This window comes from Polyodon spathula, chromosome 4 (genome assembly GCF_017654505.1).
Source record: "Polyodon spathula isolate WHYD16114869_AA chromosome 4, ASM1765450v1, whole genome shotgun sequence".
Lineage (NCBI taxonomy): Eukaryota > Metazoa > Chordata > Actinopteri > Acipenseriformes > Polyodontidae > Polyodon > Polyodon spathula.
The window spans coordinates 48479406-48496190 of record NC_054537.1 but is presented as its reverse complement, the minus strand read 5'-3'; the positions used below and the strand labels follow the sequence as shown (position 1 = coordinate 48496190).

General features: G+C 38.5%; 1 protein-coding gene across 1 annotated transcript in view; it reads left to right on the top strand.

Moving 5' to 3' along the window:
• dnah5l (dynein, axonemal, heavy chain 5 like) overlaps positions 1 to 16410 on the top strand; it is a 300816-nt gene extending 284406 nt beyond the window's left edge. The window contains exons 74-78 of the mRNA XM_041248036.1: positions 2393 to 2581; positions 3656 to 3788; positions 14220 to 14428; positions 15490 to 15711; positions 16108 to 16410. Of these exons, the coding sequence (XP_041103970.1) occupies positions 2393 to 2581; positions 3656 to 3788; positions 14220 to 14428; positions 15490 to 15711; positions 16108 to 16326 (972 nt within the window). The 3' untranslated portion in view covers positions 16327 to 16410. The remainder of the gene's footprint in view (positions 1 to 2392; positions 2582 to 3655; positions 3789 to 14219; positions 14429 to 15489; positions 15712 to 16107) is intronic.
• Positions 16411 to 16785: the final 375 nt, after the last annotated feature.

The window sequence follows — 16785 nt, the reverse complement described above, 5'->3', positions numbered from 1 at the left end:
ACATTTGAAGCTATTTTCCTAGTAATTTGTAGTGGTTGTAGTCATTCAGAGTGGTGCCAGGTTGTTTGGCTCCCATACAGAGTTACTATCATTTTTCTCTATCTCTACCTTTATTGGGCTTTCAACTGCTATCATGTATTATTTTTAATGGGGCTCAATATCCAGTGTATTGAGTGATTTAATGCAGTAAACTAAGTGACGGGACTGAATAGCCTTCCTCATTCCATTCAAATCATGCCACAGTATGATCTTTAAACTCTGCTAGCCCCACTAAATCCCTCTGCCTGTATGTACCCTCATATAGAGCAAGTGTAGCTAACAGAGTAGAACAGTCACATTTCAATGGAATGAGGAATGCTGTTCAGTACTAGCACTTGTACTCCAGTTAAACTAAAGCAGCTGAATGCCAGGTAAAGGGCAGAGGAAAATGATATACCACCTACAACCTTTCAAAATGATTGCAAACACCACAAATAACACAGGAAAATATAAAAAAAAAAATTGATACCATTTGAAGTTACTTACTATTATACTTTTTATTTTAAGATTGAAGAAAAGGTATTATATGTTAGAGCAGTGAAAATGTTAGATTACATCTCGAGTATTTTTCATTCCACTCAAAGTTGTGATTATTGACTAATAATGCATTTAACTCTGACCTGAGCTGGCTTAGGGTCGACTCGATAAAAAGATTTTTATCATTTAGGCCACCTGTTTAGAGCAGCACTCTAAGCCAGCTCTGAGCCTACATGTGCATGCATAGCCCTGAACTAAAGTGCGTTACCTCAGACGCCATATCTCCATGATGACCTCACCTCACTATACACGGGCCGAAAAGTTAATACAGACGTGCGTTGCGATTTCCTGAGTTTACAAGTAATTGAACACTAACAAACTAATGTATTGTATTACACAAGTGTTTTCTTTCTGATTATCTACAACCTGAGGGCCTAGAAAAAGCACGGACCATGCATCAGTAGAATTTCTATTTATATAAATCTGTATAAAGTTATCAGTATATGTTACTGAAGTGCAGACACTGATTCAAAACTAAAAGGCTATTTCTCCACCTGTGAACTCCCATTTATATTACATGCATATATAAAAGATGGCGATTTCTAGGTACTAGCATTTGTAATACTCACCTTAACCCTAAAAGAAACAACATACCTATCATATGGTTATTTATTTCTTGTAGCTAGTTAAAATGCACTTTATTAAAATGCACTTTGTTTTTCCACCCTAGAAATGTGTTTTTAATAACGTTGCTAATAATAACTGAATTACAAGATATGTCTTTTTTTGGAGTACATGAATAACAGACTAGTGAAGTTATCTTACCTTTACAGTATTATGTTCTAATGCTGCTGCAAAAAAACAAAAAACATTTTGTTTAACATAAAGCTTACATTTTGATTAATAATATAGTAAACCCTCCTAGGATGTCTATGCATTAAAGTTGGCTATACATTAGTTTAACCTTCTCAGGTGACAACATTAATATATATATATACAATATATATATATATATATATATATATATATATATATATATATATATATATATATATATATATCCCAGCCCTGTTATATATCACAACAATAATAGTTTAAGAAATAAAAAATTATTTTACAAAGTAAATGAAAAAGAATGTATTTGTTGAGGCAGTTTTATCATTGTTTGTTTCTTTTTTTAATTTAGCTGTGTAGTCATAAAATAAGAATTCATCCATATCTAAATGGTAGCTGTGTTTATTTGTTAAAATAAATGAAGCACCATTCAGAAAGGGTGCATTTGTTTAATTTTGTAAGTTTGCAGGACACAGTATAAAACCAGTACATATCACAGCATATACAAACTAAACTGTTATTTTCTTGGTTCTCAGTTGTCGTGTAATATTATCAGTGTATTTTTGATGCTAGTACTAGTAGGCTCTTATTAGTGGTTACCAAAATAAATGTCCAGGATCCTGTGCGTGAGTTAAACTGCCCAGAACAGACAATTAAAAAATATTCTATAAGTCCAGCCTGTCATGTCCGATGCTTCAGCTGAGTGTGTTTATGCATCGTGTTCCCAAGGAGACGGTTGACATGAGCTGACTCAAGGGCAAATGCATTCACAGTAGAGCAAAAAACAGGCCAACGCCACCCCCACTTTTAAAATGGCTGGAATTAGGACAGTTGCATTTGCACTACAAAACAAAAGCTGTTCTAAGAGCTAAGCCACCTCAAAGCTAATTTAAAAGGGGCTAGTGTAAACAGGATATAAAATAATCCACAAAGGAATCTCTAAAATACATACTTCCCCATGAAATTATCCCATCCAGACAATTGTAACAATGAACAACATTGATTGGGTTGTTGAGATTAATTCCCACTTTTCTTGAAACAGGTGTTTGGTCTTCACCCAAATGCAGACATAACATATCAAACTAACATGGCAAATGAGACCCTAAGCACAATAGTGAACATCCAGCCCAAGGACAGCGGTAGTGGAGGAGGGGAGACCAGAGAAGCGACAGTGCAGCGGCTGGCAGACGAGATGCTGGATAAGCTTCCCCCTGACTACATCCCTCATGAGGTAAGAACTTATTGGATAAGTGATGTGACAACTTACCTGGTAGAATGTTGGTTCAGTTTGCCTCAAACTGTGACACTGTATAATGTGCAGTGCTGAACTGCCGCTGTTCCAGGAAAAAATACTAAAAATACTAAAAAACACTAAAAAAAAAAGTAAAAAACCCAGTTACAGGGACTAAATGTGCACAGAATGTGTTAGATTGTTAACGCTGGCAGTTTCCTCCCAGTTAAATTACCAGGGGCCGGTATGTTTTTTAATTGCTTCTCTGTTAACCATTTGAACTGTTGTGACAGAACTGTTCAGGAAGAGAAAATTAAAAACAGGTGACAGCTTGTATTATTTAGACACGGTACAATGCAATTCTCTGCATCCAGTTTTGTCAACAGCGCAGGAGCCATACATTGGATTTTGACAGAATTGGGTAGAGGACTAATAAGGGTTAATACCGTTGTCACAAATAAGTCTGAAAATGACTGTGGGCCAGTATTGGTGGTATAGCAATGATGGTATAGTGGTGGTATAGCAACTGTGAATGAGACAGGAGTGTATCCAGTATTATTTATAAAGCAACTAGTATGAATCACTGCCACACTGTATCACACTGTGTCACATTCACAACCACTGTGCACTACTACATTTCTACTGTCTGCCACTGGTGCAAATATTATGGTCTATTTATGTATGGTATGGTCTTGCTAAGGTTTCCTCAAGGAAATTACCATGGCATCCTATAGGTATTTTTCAGACCTTTGTGTAAGGGTTACGATAAATAAGTATGATCCACAATTCAAGTTTATTATCCACAAACCTTCTTTTAAATAGTTTGAAATTTGTCCAAATTATGAACGGATAACTTTGTATTATAGTCTGTTCTACTTTTACTACTGTTCAGAGAAGGCCCAATTTAAGTCTGATATAAAGGGACCAATTCAGAAACTTTAACATGAGTTATTTAAGAGAAGTTTGATTTTATGAAGTTTCATGAAATTGGTTTGGTTCTTTATTATGTCCTTGACCTAGGAACCTATTTGTAATGAAACATTTAATCAGTTTGGTATATTTTGGGGTTTCTAGGTGAAGGCACGTCTCCAGAAGATGGGTACCTTCCAGCCAATTAATATTTTCTTACGACAAGAGATTGACCGCATGCAGCGCATTATCAGCAGGGTTCGTGGTACCCTCATCGACCTCAAGCTTGCAATAGACGGTGAGTTTTGACAGGTTTTTGCTGGCCTTTGTGAAAAGAACAACCTAATTCCATAGATACTTTTACTAAATTGTAGGCTGTATCAAACCACCCCATAAAGTGAACCTGTTGAATACTAATCCAGATGTACTAATGCTAACCAGTAAGCCATGTAATAATAGTAGGCCATGTAATAATTAATACCTGTTGTTTACAGCTAAATGAATTGCTAAGTAATGTTCGCCTAGTTAATTTCCATTCACAGTCTAGTTAAACAATGACTGATTTGGAGTAAAACAGATGGCTTAATGATAAAATTAAGTTGATTGTTATCAAAGAAGCCAACAAAGATAATTGACAAGGAAAGCTCATTAAAGCTGCAGTAATCATTCCTTATTGCAGAAAGACCACAGCATCTCTATTAGTCGCTGTCCTCAGCCACGCCCCTCAGCTAATAATTTAGAAGTTCAGTACGACTCAGAGTACGATTCAAGTCCAGTTGAAACTCAAACTCTGCCCCCTGAGTTCCTAACATTTCTTGCTTAATGAATTACAGTTTCTGTCCACCTGTCCAACTAAGTAAATTGGTTTGTAATGCTGCCGCAACTATTTAGTTACAGCTCATTAACTTATAACGCCTTTGGTGATGTTGGCTGTGGGAAGAAATTTGAATTAGTCAATATGTTGTTTTTACTTGACAAGCACTGTGCACTAGGTTTAGTTTATTTCTCACAGGTTTCAGACCATAAATACTGGAAGCTTAATGTATTGGCAAAGAATTTCACTTGTAGGTTGCCTGTGTTACAGATAATTTTATACTGTACTGATGGCTGTGTATGAAGTGACCATGGTTTTATTTACTTGTCTGTGTGGTTCCCTGACCTTTGTGGTATTAATTATATATGTCTAGAGTTTTAGGTCGACCACATTAATATTTCATATTTCTATAAAAAATGTATATAATATATTAGTGGACTTAACATGGTTTCTTAACATGAATACCAAAAAAATACAAGAATATTATATTCGTATTTACAGTTTTTGGTTTTATTCAAAATTAAAACTATTTTTGTTTATTAAGAAAAGTGATTTAAAGGTGATTAAAATGTTTACAAAAAATAAGAATTAAAAATTCATAGTATCAAAGTTTTAATTTAAATCCAGATTTTTGCTAAGCACAGTTAGACCACAGTATAACAACAGTTAGCATATAGAAAGTTATAGTACTTTAAACTAATCACATAGCATCAGTGGTTTTCAAATAAATCCACAACAATGTCTGCTGTTAGTTATTTACAATCATATACACTCTAACATATTAAACGTGATCTAACTGGAGTTAATTTTACTTTGTATATAATATTATGAAACACCACCATAGTTTGTGTGAGTGTAGGCCTTGTGGTTCAACTAAACATTTGAGGATCAGACAATATGCAGACGTGTGTAGAGGCAGTAAATGCGTTGAGATGTCTGATTGTCGTCTTTCAGCAAAACAAATTACTTGAGGTAGAGTTGATTTGCTAGCAACGCCCACAGTAAAAGAGTTCAAGCCAAGGTTTGAATTCCCATGAAGTCAGTTCAGTGTAGGTACTACGAAGGCAGTTAGACAAAGCAGTGAATCATGGTGTTGAATCGTCAAATACAATGCTCACAGCGGCAATATTGAATCACTTTGGTTTCAGTTTAAAAGCGTGTTAATAAATTGTTGCAGTGACCTACTTAGAACAAGCAATTTATTTAGGTATGCAATTAATTTGAAGCAAATATATATATTTTTTTTTTCACCTTCAGCTGATGCTTTGTTTATTAAAAAGACATGGCATTTCCCAGTTTGTCAAACTTTTCATTTAACATCCTTGTGGTCCTGGCTTATTTAGATTCTTACACATTGCTGTGGAAGAAAGCACTGATGCAGCTAATTTAATTAATACAGTTTTGAATGCCTACTGTAGGAGAATTCAGTTTAAGCAGTTATGCATGGTTCTCTAATGTCGGCATTAAACAAAGTTATTTTTACTATTTTTGTGTTGTGTCCAGTTCGATTTTGGTGTCTGGCCAAATTTTGTATCTGAGATTCAGTTTCTTGCACTGTCCATGCAGGATTACCAGATTTCCACAGTGAAAAATGGGAAGGTTTTTTTTTCTTCATTTCATTGACGCTGTTGCAACTCTGAAGCCGTGAACAAAAATAACAGTACATAAAATAACACAATAATAGTTTAGAAATTAAACATTGGGTGAATTTATTGCAGATCATAACAACTCATTATTTCCTTTATATTGTCATCTAGTCAAAATATGTTAAATGTACAAAAGGCTGATTTAAAAAATAGATGAACATATGATAAATGCATAATTAGAATGATTAAACAAATAATCCATAAGATTGTTTATTTTATTTTTGAATGGCGCAAACACTCAACCTAATACAATTACTCTGCTGTTAACTTCCTGAGCACACTGATACAGTTTTGTACTTAAAAAAAAAAATACAATAGCTAAACCGGGCGATTTAACAATTTTCTTGTTTTCGACCGGGGCAAAAAATGAAGGCTGAAAACTGTGACAATCTCAATTTTCCCAGGAAAGTCTGGTTACCCTAATGTAGTTCTGAGACATTTTTAGTTTTTTGCTTTACTTGGGTCCTCAGAATAGCAACTAAACCGTGAACTAAACTAAACCATTTACTTCCTAGTCAGGTTACCTATAGTTCATTTCCTATGTGCAAAAGGACAAATACTGAGAGGCAGTTGTTCACTTGAGGTTTAGCAAGCAAACCAGACTTGATGCATTTGCCAAATGGACCGAGACCGCCATTTTAGGTGGACATAAGGATTTTGTTGTGGAAGACAGCAAAAGAAAAAATGTACAACTAACACCCCTTCTCCACTGGCACATCCAACCCGTGAGGGCTCTGTACGGTATGGGTGGTTCTCCACTGGCTATTTGTCGAGCCGAGCAAGAACCAAACCGTGAAACTCTGGCCTCACAAGACATCTGGCTCGGAGCAAAGCCGGGCCAGGGGTGGGATTAAGTATTTTTGTCATTACATTGCATCAGGCAATAACTCCAGAAGGACAAACAACAAGCAACGTGGCAGGCAGCGAGTGTAATGAGAGAAGTACAGCCTTGGGACGCTGAGGAAGTGCAGGTTGTAGTTTCTATTTGTGAGGTTGTAGTTTCTATAGAAGTGATGGCAGATAGAAGTGTTCAGGAAGAGCAGTTGTAAGTCAGAAATGAGAAAGTTTATGCCCGAATTTCTGACGATTTGAAGCAAATGGAAATAAACCTTGGGTACCATATGCTTAACTGACACACTCAAATCACAACCCTATTACTTTGATGTAGTTGATTAAAGTGTTTTTTCTACTTTCAATCATAGGTCTAAATTAAAGTATGCACTTTAAAATAGGGACTGTAGTTGTAAAATGTCAACTTCACCTTGCTATGTTACAAAGGAAATACTTAATTTTGAACACTCTGCAGTGTTTAGAACAAACATGTGAAATAGTTATTTTTTCCAAATGGTGTTTTTGTTTTACTAATATCAGTTTACAGGAAAAGCCTATAGAGCTGATATTACAGCCATTAGATTATGGCATTTTTTAAAATAATATATGACACTACAAATTTAGAAATACAAAAAGAAACAAATTCAACGACATTTCGACTAGAATTTTTTTTTTCATTGTCTTCAGTAGTATTTCTAAATTCATCATTAGTTAATGTTTTAATAACTATGGAGGACACTACATATTTAAAGATAAATGCTTATGTTATTTTCCCATACTGATTTTAGGAAGTCCAGGTTCATTGGGAATTCCTCCAAAATGTAACCAATATTGCTGTGGTTCTCTGATGAGTGAACCACAGCAAACCAAACTAAGGGAAGGCGTCTGTGACATCGTAGTCTCCCCACAATGTGGAGGTGCTATGTACAGGTTTTCCTGTAATATTCCTGGCAATAGGAATTTAGTGGTGCCATCCATCTGTCCATTTTGAGAATCACCTGTCTGATTACACTGAACCTTGGTATGGGCTTTACTTAGCTAAAGCTTTTCTAAGATGTGAATGTTGCCTGACTGTACAGTACTCAGATTGTCCAAGCTGCTGAAGTCAGTTAAGTCTATTTACTAGGTCTAAATGGTGGCAGATTGAAATACATCTACAGCTTAGATTGGTCAATAAAAAAAAGTTATGAGAATCAAACCTCTTCCAATGCATACAAGTTTCTTGAACTCTAGAGAAGTTTCTTTTTTAATGATTTCAACAACAAGCAGTATTTTGATCCACCAGCATTTTGATCGTTTGAGTAGACCCCTGTATCATGGAAAAACTTGCCCGGTTTTGATGAAACTGTAATTTGTTATTCATCATGCTGCAGACATTCCTTTTCATGATACAGATGTCTGTATCATGCTATTTAAATCCATGAGAAGTAGTTAGACACAGCTTGTTTAAATCAAATAGTCTAAGAAAAACACAGCTTCCAATTAGGTACAATAGTTACCATCTTCTTCATGGAAATCAGTTAAATGAGCTGAAACTGTTCTGCATGCATTCACTTGCTGTACAAGGCTGTGAGTGGTCAGTACTGGTAAGCATGCAAGCAGTAGCACTAGCTATTTATATAATCAGCAGTGTATACAATTCTTATTCCAGTGCACAACAGCTATTTTAGGGTCATCATACTGTCATCATTGAATAATTATTTTAGCATTAGCTGGTAACAACTCTGGCATTACTGCCATTTATATTCCATTTATATTTAAAATGTGCACATATGTGTTTGTTTATTATTGTCCCTTGTGAGATCATTGAACTAGCAATGTATTATAATTCAATTATTCCATAATTACTAGTGATACATTCTTATTATTATGTGGTAGGTGAAATGCTACAGCAGTTGCAGTGTGCAAGGGAGTCCATCAGCAAGTTGGTGCACCTTCTTCCAAAGCACCCACCTCCACCACGCAAGCCTGCAGCACAGTGGCACCCTAGGCCACAATGCAAACGGGTTGCTGTCTCCAATTCAAGAACTCAGACTGAGGGATTTTATTCCAGGATGGGATGGCGGTCTCAGACCAATTCTTGATCTCAGACAGATGAACCTGTATCTGAGTCGGAGACGGTTCAAAATGCTGACTACACAACGGCTGTTGCAGCCCTTCAGGCCAGGCGATTGGTTTACCTTGGTGGACCTAAAGGGTGCCTTTTTCCCCATAATACCAGCGCACAGAAAATTTCTGAGCTTCACTTTTCAGGGCATAGTGTACCCGTTCTTTGTTTTACCATTCAGCCTCTCTCTGGCTCCATGCGTTTTTACAAATGCATGGAAGCCATTCTAGTCCCGTTGAGACTCAGAGGCATCAGAGTCCTCAACTACCTAGACAGCTGGCAGATCTGCACATGAACGCATGAACACACAGAACTTGTCACCAACCACCTATATCGGTTAGGCTTGAACGTGAACGATGCAAAGAGTCACCTAGCGCCTGCCCGGATAGTCACCTATCTGGAGGTGCGGAGTTCATGTTGGCCACCCTGTCAGAAGACAGAGTGGGGAGGGTAACCGCCTGCCTAGAGTTGTTTCAACTCGGCAGAGCATTTCCAGTAGTGGCTTCCCAGAGACTTCTGGCTTTGATGGCAGCAGCATCGAATACCCTTCCACTGGGACTTCTACATACTCTGCAGCTCTGGTTTAACCGCATGGTTTTCCAGCCAGTGTTGAACTGCAACAGACTCTTGACAGTGTCAATTCGATGTCTGCAGGCATTCTCCTGGTGGAAACAGCCGGCTTATCTACGCCTAGGCTGGGCAGCGTCACCAGGAGAGAAGTCATCACCACAGACGCATCCAAGTCTGGTTGGGGTGGCGTGTGGGAGGGCTGATGCATGCAGGGTGTGTGGCATCCCCCGTGGGAGGGTCACCACATCAATGTTTTAGAACTACAGGCAGTTTATCTGTCATTGCAGGAATTTGTGGGCACAAGTGAACCTTCTATCACTCCGTGCAGTTCATTTACCAGGAATGACCAACTGGACTGCGGACCTCCTCTCGAGGGGGGTCCCCAGTGGTGCAGAGTGGAAACCATCCAGAGGTAGTCAGCCTCATAGGAGAGATTCCAGAGAACAGAGGTGGACCTCTTTGCCTCTCAGGAGTCGACACATTGTCCTCTATGGTTCTCCATAAAAGGAGAAGGAGGACCTCTGGGGATAGATGCACTGGCACACCTGTGGCCAATATGTCTTCTGTATAGCTTTCCACCACTTGCACTGCTCCCGCTGTACTTGGAGAAGGTCAGACAAGACCGGGACAGGGTGCTACTAATCCCCATTCTGGCCCAGAAGAGTCTGGTTCTTCTCTCTGATGCAGCTTCTGAGCGGCCAGCCGTGGGAACTGCCGATGTGCCACGACCTGCTCAGTCAGGTGCAGGGTACTCTGTAGCACCCCAACCAATCCAGCCTGCAGTTCTGGGTCTGACCCCTGAATGGCTGCATTTGATTAGTCTGGGGTTATCAAACAGGGTGATCGGCACCCTACAAAATGCTAGGGCAGCCTCTACTTGTTCCTAGTATGGTTACAAGTGGGATGCATTTCAGACATGGTTTTTGGCTTGTGGTTTTCGAACCCACGACATGCCCTATGGCAGTTATATGACCATTTTTACAGGACCTTTTTGATGAGGATCTATTTGGCAGCCATTTCGGTGTGCCATGTAAAAATCGATTCACTCTCCCCAGGAGCTCATTTCCTGGTGGGGTAATTTTTGAAAGGCATCTGCTGGCTTAGGCCATTTGAGCCCATGCATTCAGCTGAGCTCAAATTTTTGTCTTTCAAGACAACTTTCTTGCTTGCAATCACCTCTGCTAAGCTGGTGAGTGAAATGCAAGCATTTTCAATTTCGAAAGCTTGTCTCATTTTTTCAGAGGCCAGAACGAAGGTCACCCTTTGTACTAACCCAGCTTTGCTGCCAAAGACCATCTCAGCTTTCCACATTAATCAGTTTCCAATTTCCAATCTGACAAGGAGTGCCAGCTCCATATGTTTTGCCCAGTATATTATGTGGAGAGGACTAAAAGCTGGAGGCAGGCAGAACAACTGTTTGTTTGTTACTGGGCTAAGTCCCATTGACAGGCTCTGTCTAAAAACAGCGTATATCCAAATGGTTATATTGCAATAGACTGCTTATGAACTGGCCAATCTGCCCCCACCTAAGAAGCTCACCAGTCATTCCACCAGGGGTTAGGTGTTGTTCGACGGTGCATCTATCCAGGACATATGCAGTGCTGCAGTGTGGGCTTCGTCCAATACGTTTGCCAGGTTCTATCAGCTGAATGTCGTGGACCCGTAGAATCCTGGATTTGGCACAAGAGTACTGAGGGCGGCTTCCCAGTCCACCCTCATGACAGAACATTAGAGTTGAGCCCGTTGTAGTGTTTTCATTTATGGAACTTTACTGTGACACAAGCAGTTCTAACTTGCAATTGGGTTGTATACCATGTCCTTGCGACAGCTTGGGTATACTCACCCATGTTATGGTTAATATTCCCTACTTGAAATGGAATGGAATTATCATAACCCGGGTTCCCTGAAATGAGGGTTTGAGATCTGTCCTCTAAAGAGCGATTAAAAAAAAAAAAAAAACATAACACGTACTCTGGCTTTTCTTTTCCATCCCACTTGATGGATCATTATTGCTGTGTTACTTGTTTGCCAAGGCTACTTCTACAGGTTCCCAGTACAGGTTTAAATGGAGAATTTTCCAGACGGTGTCTGTCTCGTTGGCTGAACCCCATCACTTGCCTCATGGCAGCCAAACTGCACTTTTTGTAGGACATTTTTTAACGAGAGGAAATCTCCCTACTCTTAAGGTCTACCTGGCAGTTATTTTCGCTTGCCATATTAAAATAGGCTCTCCCCAGGAGCTCACTTTGAAGGGAGCTTGGAGGTTGCATCCCCCTAGAAAGGACCTTGTCCCTTGCTGGTGAAATAATGTGGTGCTTAATGCGCTTACTAAACCACCAAAGGTGGTTTTCCTACTAGCAATCACCTCCACGAAGTGATAGGTGAAATGCAAGCATTTTCTATTGTCAAAGACTGCCTGTTTTTCCCAGAGGCAGGACTAAGTTCACACTCCATACTAACCCTGCTTTCCTCACTAAAAGCATCTCTGATTTTCATGTCAACCAGTCAGTGGAGTTGAAAGCTTTTAATCCACCACCATTCCAGCTCTGCCCAGTTAGGCGTATTATGTTGACCGATCTTGAGGTTGGCATCAAACAGAGCAGCTCTTTATCTCTATATGCTGTGGGTTTATGCTAACTTCCATGGACAAGCCCTGTTTAAACACGGCTGTCGAAGTGGATTACAAACACTGTGCGGATTGCCTATGATCTAGCCAACTGCCCCCACTAGAGAAGGCCACTGGTCATTCCACAAGAGGCCTTCAGCCTCTTGGGCATTATTCCAGGGTGGATCTGTCTCCGACCCTAGATTTGGTCTTGTTGCTGGAATATTTCAGGTGCTGGCAGTAGCTGAACCGATCGAGGGTGACTCCTAAGTACCTTGGATTGTAGTCGTGCACAAGCAGGTTACCACAGAACAGTACATGTTGCCTCGTTCAGGAGGGAAGCAGAGACTACAGTTTTGGCTGCATTGGGGTTTTACGCGCTCGGCCTTGAAGTAGTTCTTGAGTGCCCGGGTGTCCACTTAGAGGGTCATTGCAGATCCATTCGATGGCAGTCACCTTCACATTTACCTGCTTTTCGAGATGCGTTAGGATTATCTGATCTAAAAGAACCAGTACTGAGAGAGCACTCGGCAGGCGATAAATCTGAAAGAACAGAGATCAGACAATATATGTGCATCTGAGGTGTTAATTCTTGATGAAAATGATGCCCTTATAATTTCAATTGTTTTGCTAATGTACGAGGCAAACTAATGCAAGATGAGATTTTGTCAAAATTATTAAAAAGAACACAAAGATTACCCTGACATCAGAGTAAATGATGTACAGAACTGTATATCATTATTTTGTTGGTCATTTATTTAATTTTAACAGAGTAAGTCGATAGGATGTGCTTGATTTTTGTCTGCCTTTCTCTTGCTTTAACAACTTTGTTTAGAAAATATTTAATGCAAAGTATGTTAAAGTGACATGATCTTGAAATCGAAATGCTATGTTATTGTTGTATACAGTGCATTTGTATGCTGGAAGGTTGTAACAGTTACATTTATTAGAATAAACTATGGTGGGCAACTGTTTTCTTCTTTCTGCTGGCTAGTGGAGAAAATGTGTTTAACAGCCTTGAATTGGGGTAAAAAGTTATGAAGATTTGAAAAGTGTTGTCAGTCAGAATACAATATTAAGATTCTTCTGCTGCTGGGGGCTTATGTGGCCCCCTAGTCCCAGCCACCACTACAAAACACCATGAATGACACTGACATGGAATGTAGAATTCAAACAATTTTGTCTACCACAAAAGGAGATACAATGGAATAGTTCTAAAACCTTTTCCTTTGTTTTCTTTTCTAAATTGAAATAAAATAAATACTGAAATAAATACATAAACTGTCAACGTTTCTTTTGCTAATAGTAATTTAATGGTTCCTATGTGCAACTGAACCCCGGTACACACTGCCTGATGCTTTTTGATGATTTTTCAGTCGCATCGGGTAGTGTATTATGATTTTTGTGATGTGATTTTACAGGATTGGATGATCGATTTCAGTCGGCTCGCAAAGTTTAAACATGGTTAATATTTTGCAATCCGATTCCCTCGCATCGGCTAGTGTGTTATGCGACGTTCGCATGGAGCAGTGTGTACCGGGCTGTTTATAGTTTTGTAACATTACATATTTAGAAACACAAACTTTAAACTGGTTTTCAAAGATTACATTTATTGTATCAAGAGGTTGAAGCAATCTGAGTAGGGCATTTACAGTTGTGTATTGCCTTAGGATACTGCATAGCAATTATTGATGAAATTGTACATTTCCATATACATATTGGAAACTCCACTTGTCCTACACTGGCTGAGATATTATTCCAGTAGTTATCCAGCCAGTAGTAAGTGTTGCCTGATTGTTTGTCTAATAAGGTACTGGAAGAGAACGAGGTATCCACTAAGAGAAAACAATGTATCTTAACCATTTAACCTGATTTAACACATACCTGATTATTGTTAACTCGTCAATATGGTAACAAAAAAGTTATGAAAAACTGGACTGGGGTGTTGTTTCTTTTTTAAACTCTCCAGTACATAACACTTGACATGCACCATCTTGTTTACAAAGGTCCTGGGAACAGTGTGGCTGCTATCCCCCAGCATGCTGTTCCCCAGGTTGTTTTCACCATCACTGAGAAATATATAATATATGGGAAAATGCATTTTAAAATCCTTTTGAATTAACAGTGGAAGTGGTTTGCTCTGTGTTCTCCACCAGGTACTATCATCATGTCTGAAGACTTACGGGATGCTCTTGACAACATGTATGATGCCCGTATACCCAAACTGTGGTACAAGATTTCTTGGGAGTCAGCCACCCTGGGCTTCTGGTTCACAGAGCTTCTGGAGAGAAACCAACAGTTCCACACCTGGCTGTTTGATGGGCGACCCAATCAGTTCTGGATGACAGGATTCTTCAACCCACAGGTAGGGGGAGATGCAGGCGGATTGCCAAAAAATATACATTGCACAACCTATTGGTTCCCCTTAATTATTATTCTGGTTGTATTCCCTTCATTATGTTCCTTGCATCGGAATCTCTCCTGGAGTATATTTACTATATAACATCTATGGTAGCCACGGCATGTGTGCACCCATAATAATAGACAGTCTCTTGTCTGAATGGGGTGCTGGAAGGCATTCTATGTGTGGTGATCATCTTAAATTTGTTTGTTAAAATGGTGTGTAATAAAGAAATTCTCAATAAAAGTGAACATTTTGTTATAATTCCGCACCACTAAGCAGCATATAAAGAGGATGATTTCCTGCCACTCTCTGGCAATGAGGCAACATGTGCTTATGATGCCTGAGTCTGAATACAAATGTTGCCCACTTTACTAAAATAGTAGTACATTGTTTAAAAATAGCATGTCAAAATGCTATTCTAGTTAAATAAGTCATTCATGACATTGGCTTTTTTTGCATATGGATGCTACAGGGAAAAACAATTGCCCTATGATTATGCAGTGGCTTAGATAAGTGCATTACACTATAGCAATAGAATTGGTAGCAATCACACTGGCAGACATGGAAACAGAATGAAAGCTGTCTGTTTTGTCTGACTGATAAATGACAGCAGAATGATGGGCTCTAAAGACAATCTTACATGTGTTCAATAGAATACATTTCTATTATTTTTATCAGTCACTCTGTTAAAATAAATGTGATGGGATAGTTAGTGTTTGGGAAGTCTTCCTGCCTCTAGCTTTTATATGTAATGTTTTAACTAAAGGCTGAAATGAATAGAAACGCACAAGAGCAGTGTTTCACTCTTTTCAAAAATAAATAATCCCTCTTTGTCCCAGCACAACTGTCTACAATACCATATTGTTTTATTGTAGCAGTACAAAAGTCACAGAATATTTAAATGTAGCGCTAGTACAGTATGAAGAGTTATCTTCCAGCCTTAAACTGTACAGCAGTATGGAATCAGTAATATATAGATTAAAAACAATATTAAACAATAATCAGTAAATTTGTTTTCAAAGGGCTTCCTGACAGCTGTGCGACAAGAAACAACTCGAATGAATTTGTCTAAAGGCTGGGCTCTAGACAGTGTTATCTTGCACAATGATGTTACCAGAATGATGAAGGAAGATGTCACTGGGCCTCCCCCTGTAGATATTGGTGGAGTTTACATCTATGGTCTCTTCCTGGATGGGGCTGGTTGGGACAGAAGGAATACTAAACTAACAGAATCTTCTCCAAAGGTTTGTTTGTTTGTTTGTTGTATTAACTTCCTTAATCTACTCTGTCTAGTGACATGCAGGTTTAGGAAAGTGTCTTTAATTATTAAATTGAATCAATTAAACTTATGACCAGGCCTTATTTACAGGCATGGAACAGCCCTCCTTGAAAAGGTGCCCTTAACTAGCTTTAAACTAAATTCACATATGCTGTTAAGTGCCAAGGTATCGGCTTTGATTTCCTTACACAAGCCATGTGAGCAGTATAGTTCAAAGACAGTGGTAGGTATGCCAGCTAATGTACAAAATTATAATCCTCATGACACAGTTAGGGAATTGTTTGTTGCAGTGCGCAATGCTTTTGTAACATGCACCTGGTTTACTCTTGATTTTCTCTTTTTTTTTTCCTTTTTTTCTAAGGTTCTGTTCACTTCTCTGCCTGTGGTTCATGTTTATGCAATCAGCACCACAGCTCCCCCAGATCCAAAGAAGCAACAAGGGAGTCTGTATTCATGTCCTGTGTACAAGAAGCCAAGGCGCACAGATCTAACGTACATTTTCTCTTTGTATTTGAAAACAACCAAAGTCCCTGATCACTGGACCCTGAGAGGGGTAGCTTTGCTTTGTGACTCAAAATAAGACAAAAGCACACATGTTTTTAAGCAATCGTATCATCGAAGTACAGTACAGACATGGTTTGTTTATTTTATCCCTACTTTATATATATATATATTTATGATATATAGATGACATATGATTCTAATGTATTATATATATATATATATATATATATATATATATATATGTTTTATTTCTACTGTAGTACTAGAATTATACATGGGTGCATACAGTTGCTATTTATTGTACTAGTAGTACCAGCATTAATACTTTACTTCCTTTATATGTACTACTAAAGTAATTATAATGTCATTATATTGTTTAAAATAGTAGTCAATACAGGCCCTATTCTATTTTAAAGATTGTTTTTAAATTAAGTTTGATATTCACTGTTCGGGAAAGTTGTGGTATTCCTCTGTAGAAAAGTTCCATAAATCCAAGTATTTAGCTAGTTTAGTAATTTAGAACTTTGGTAATAGG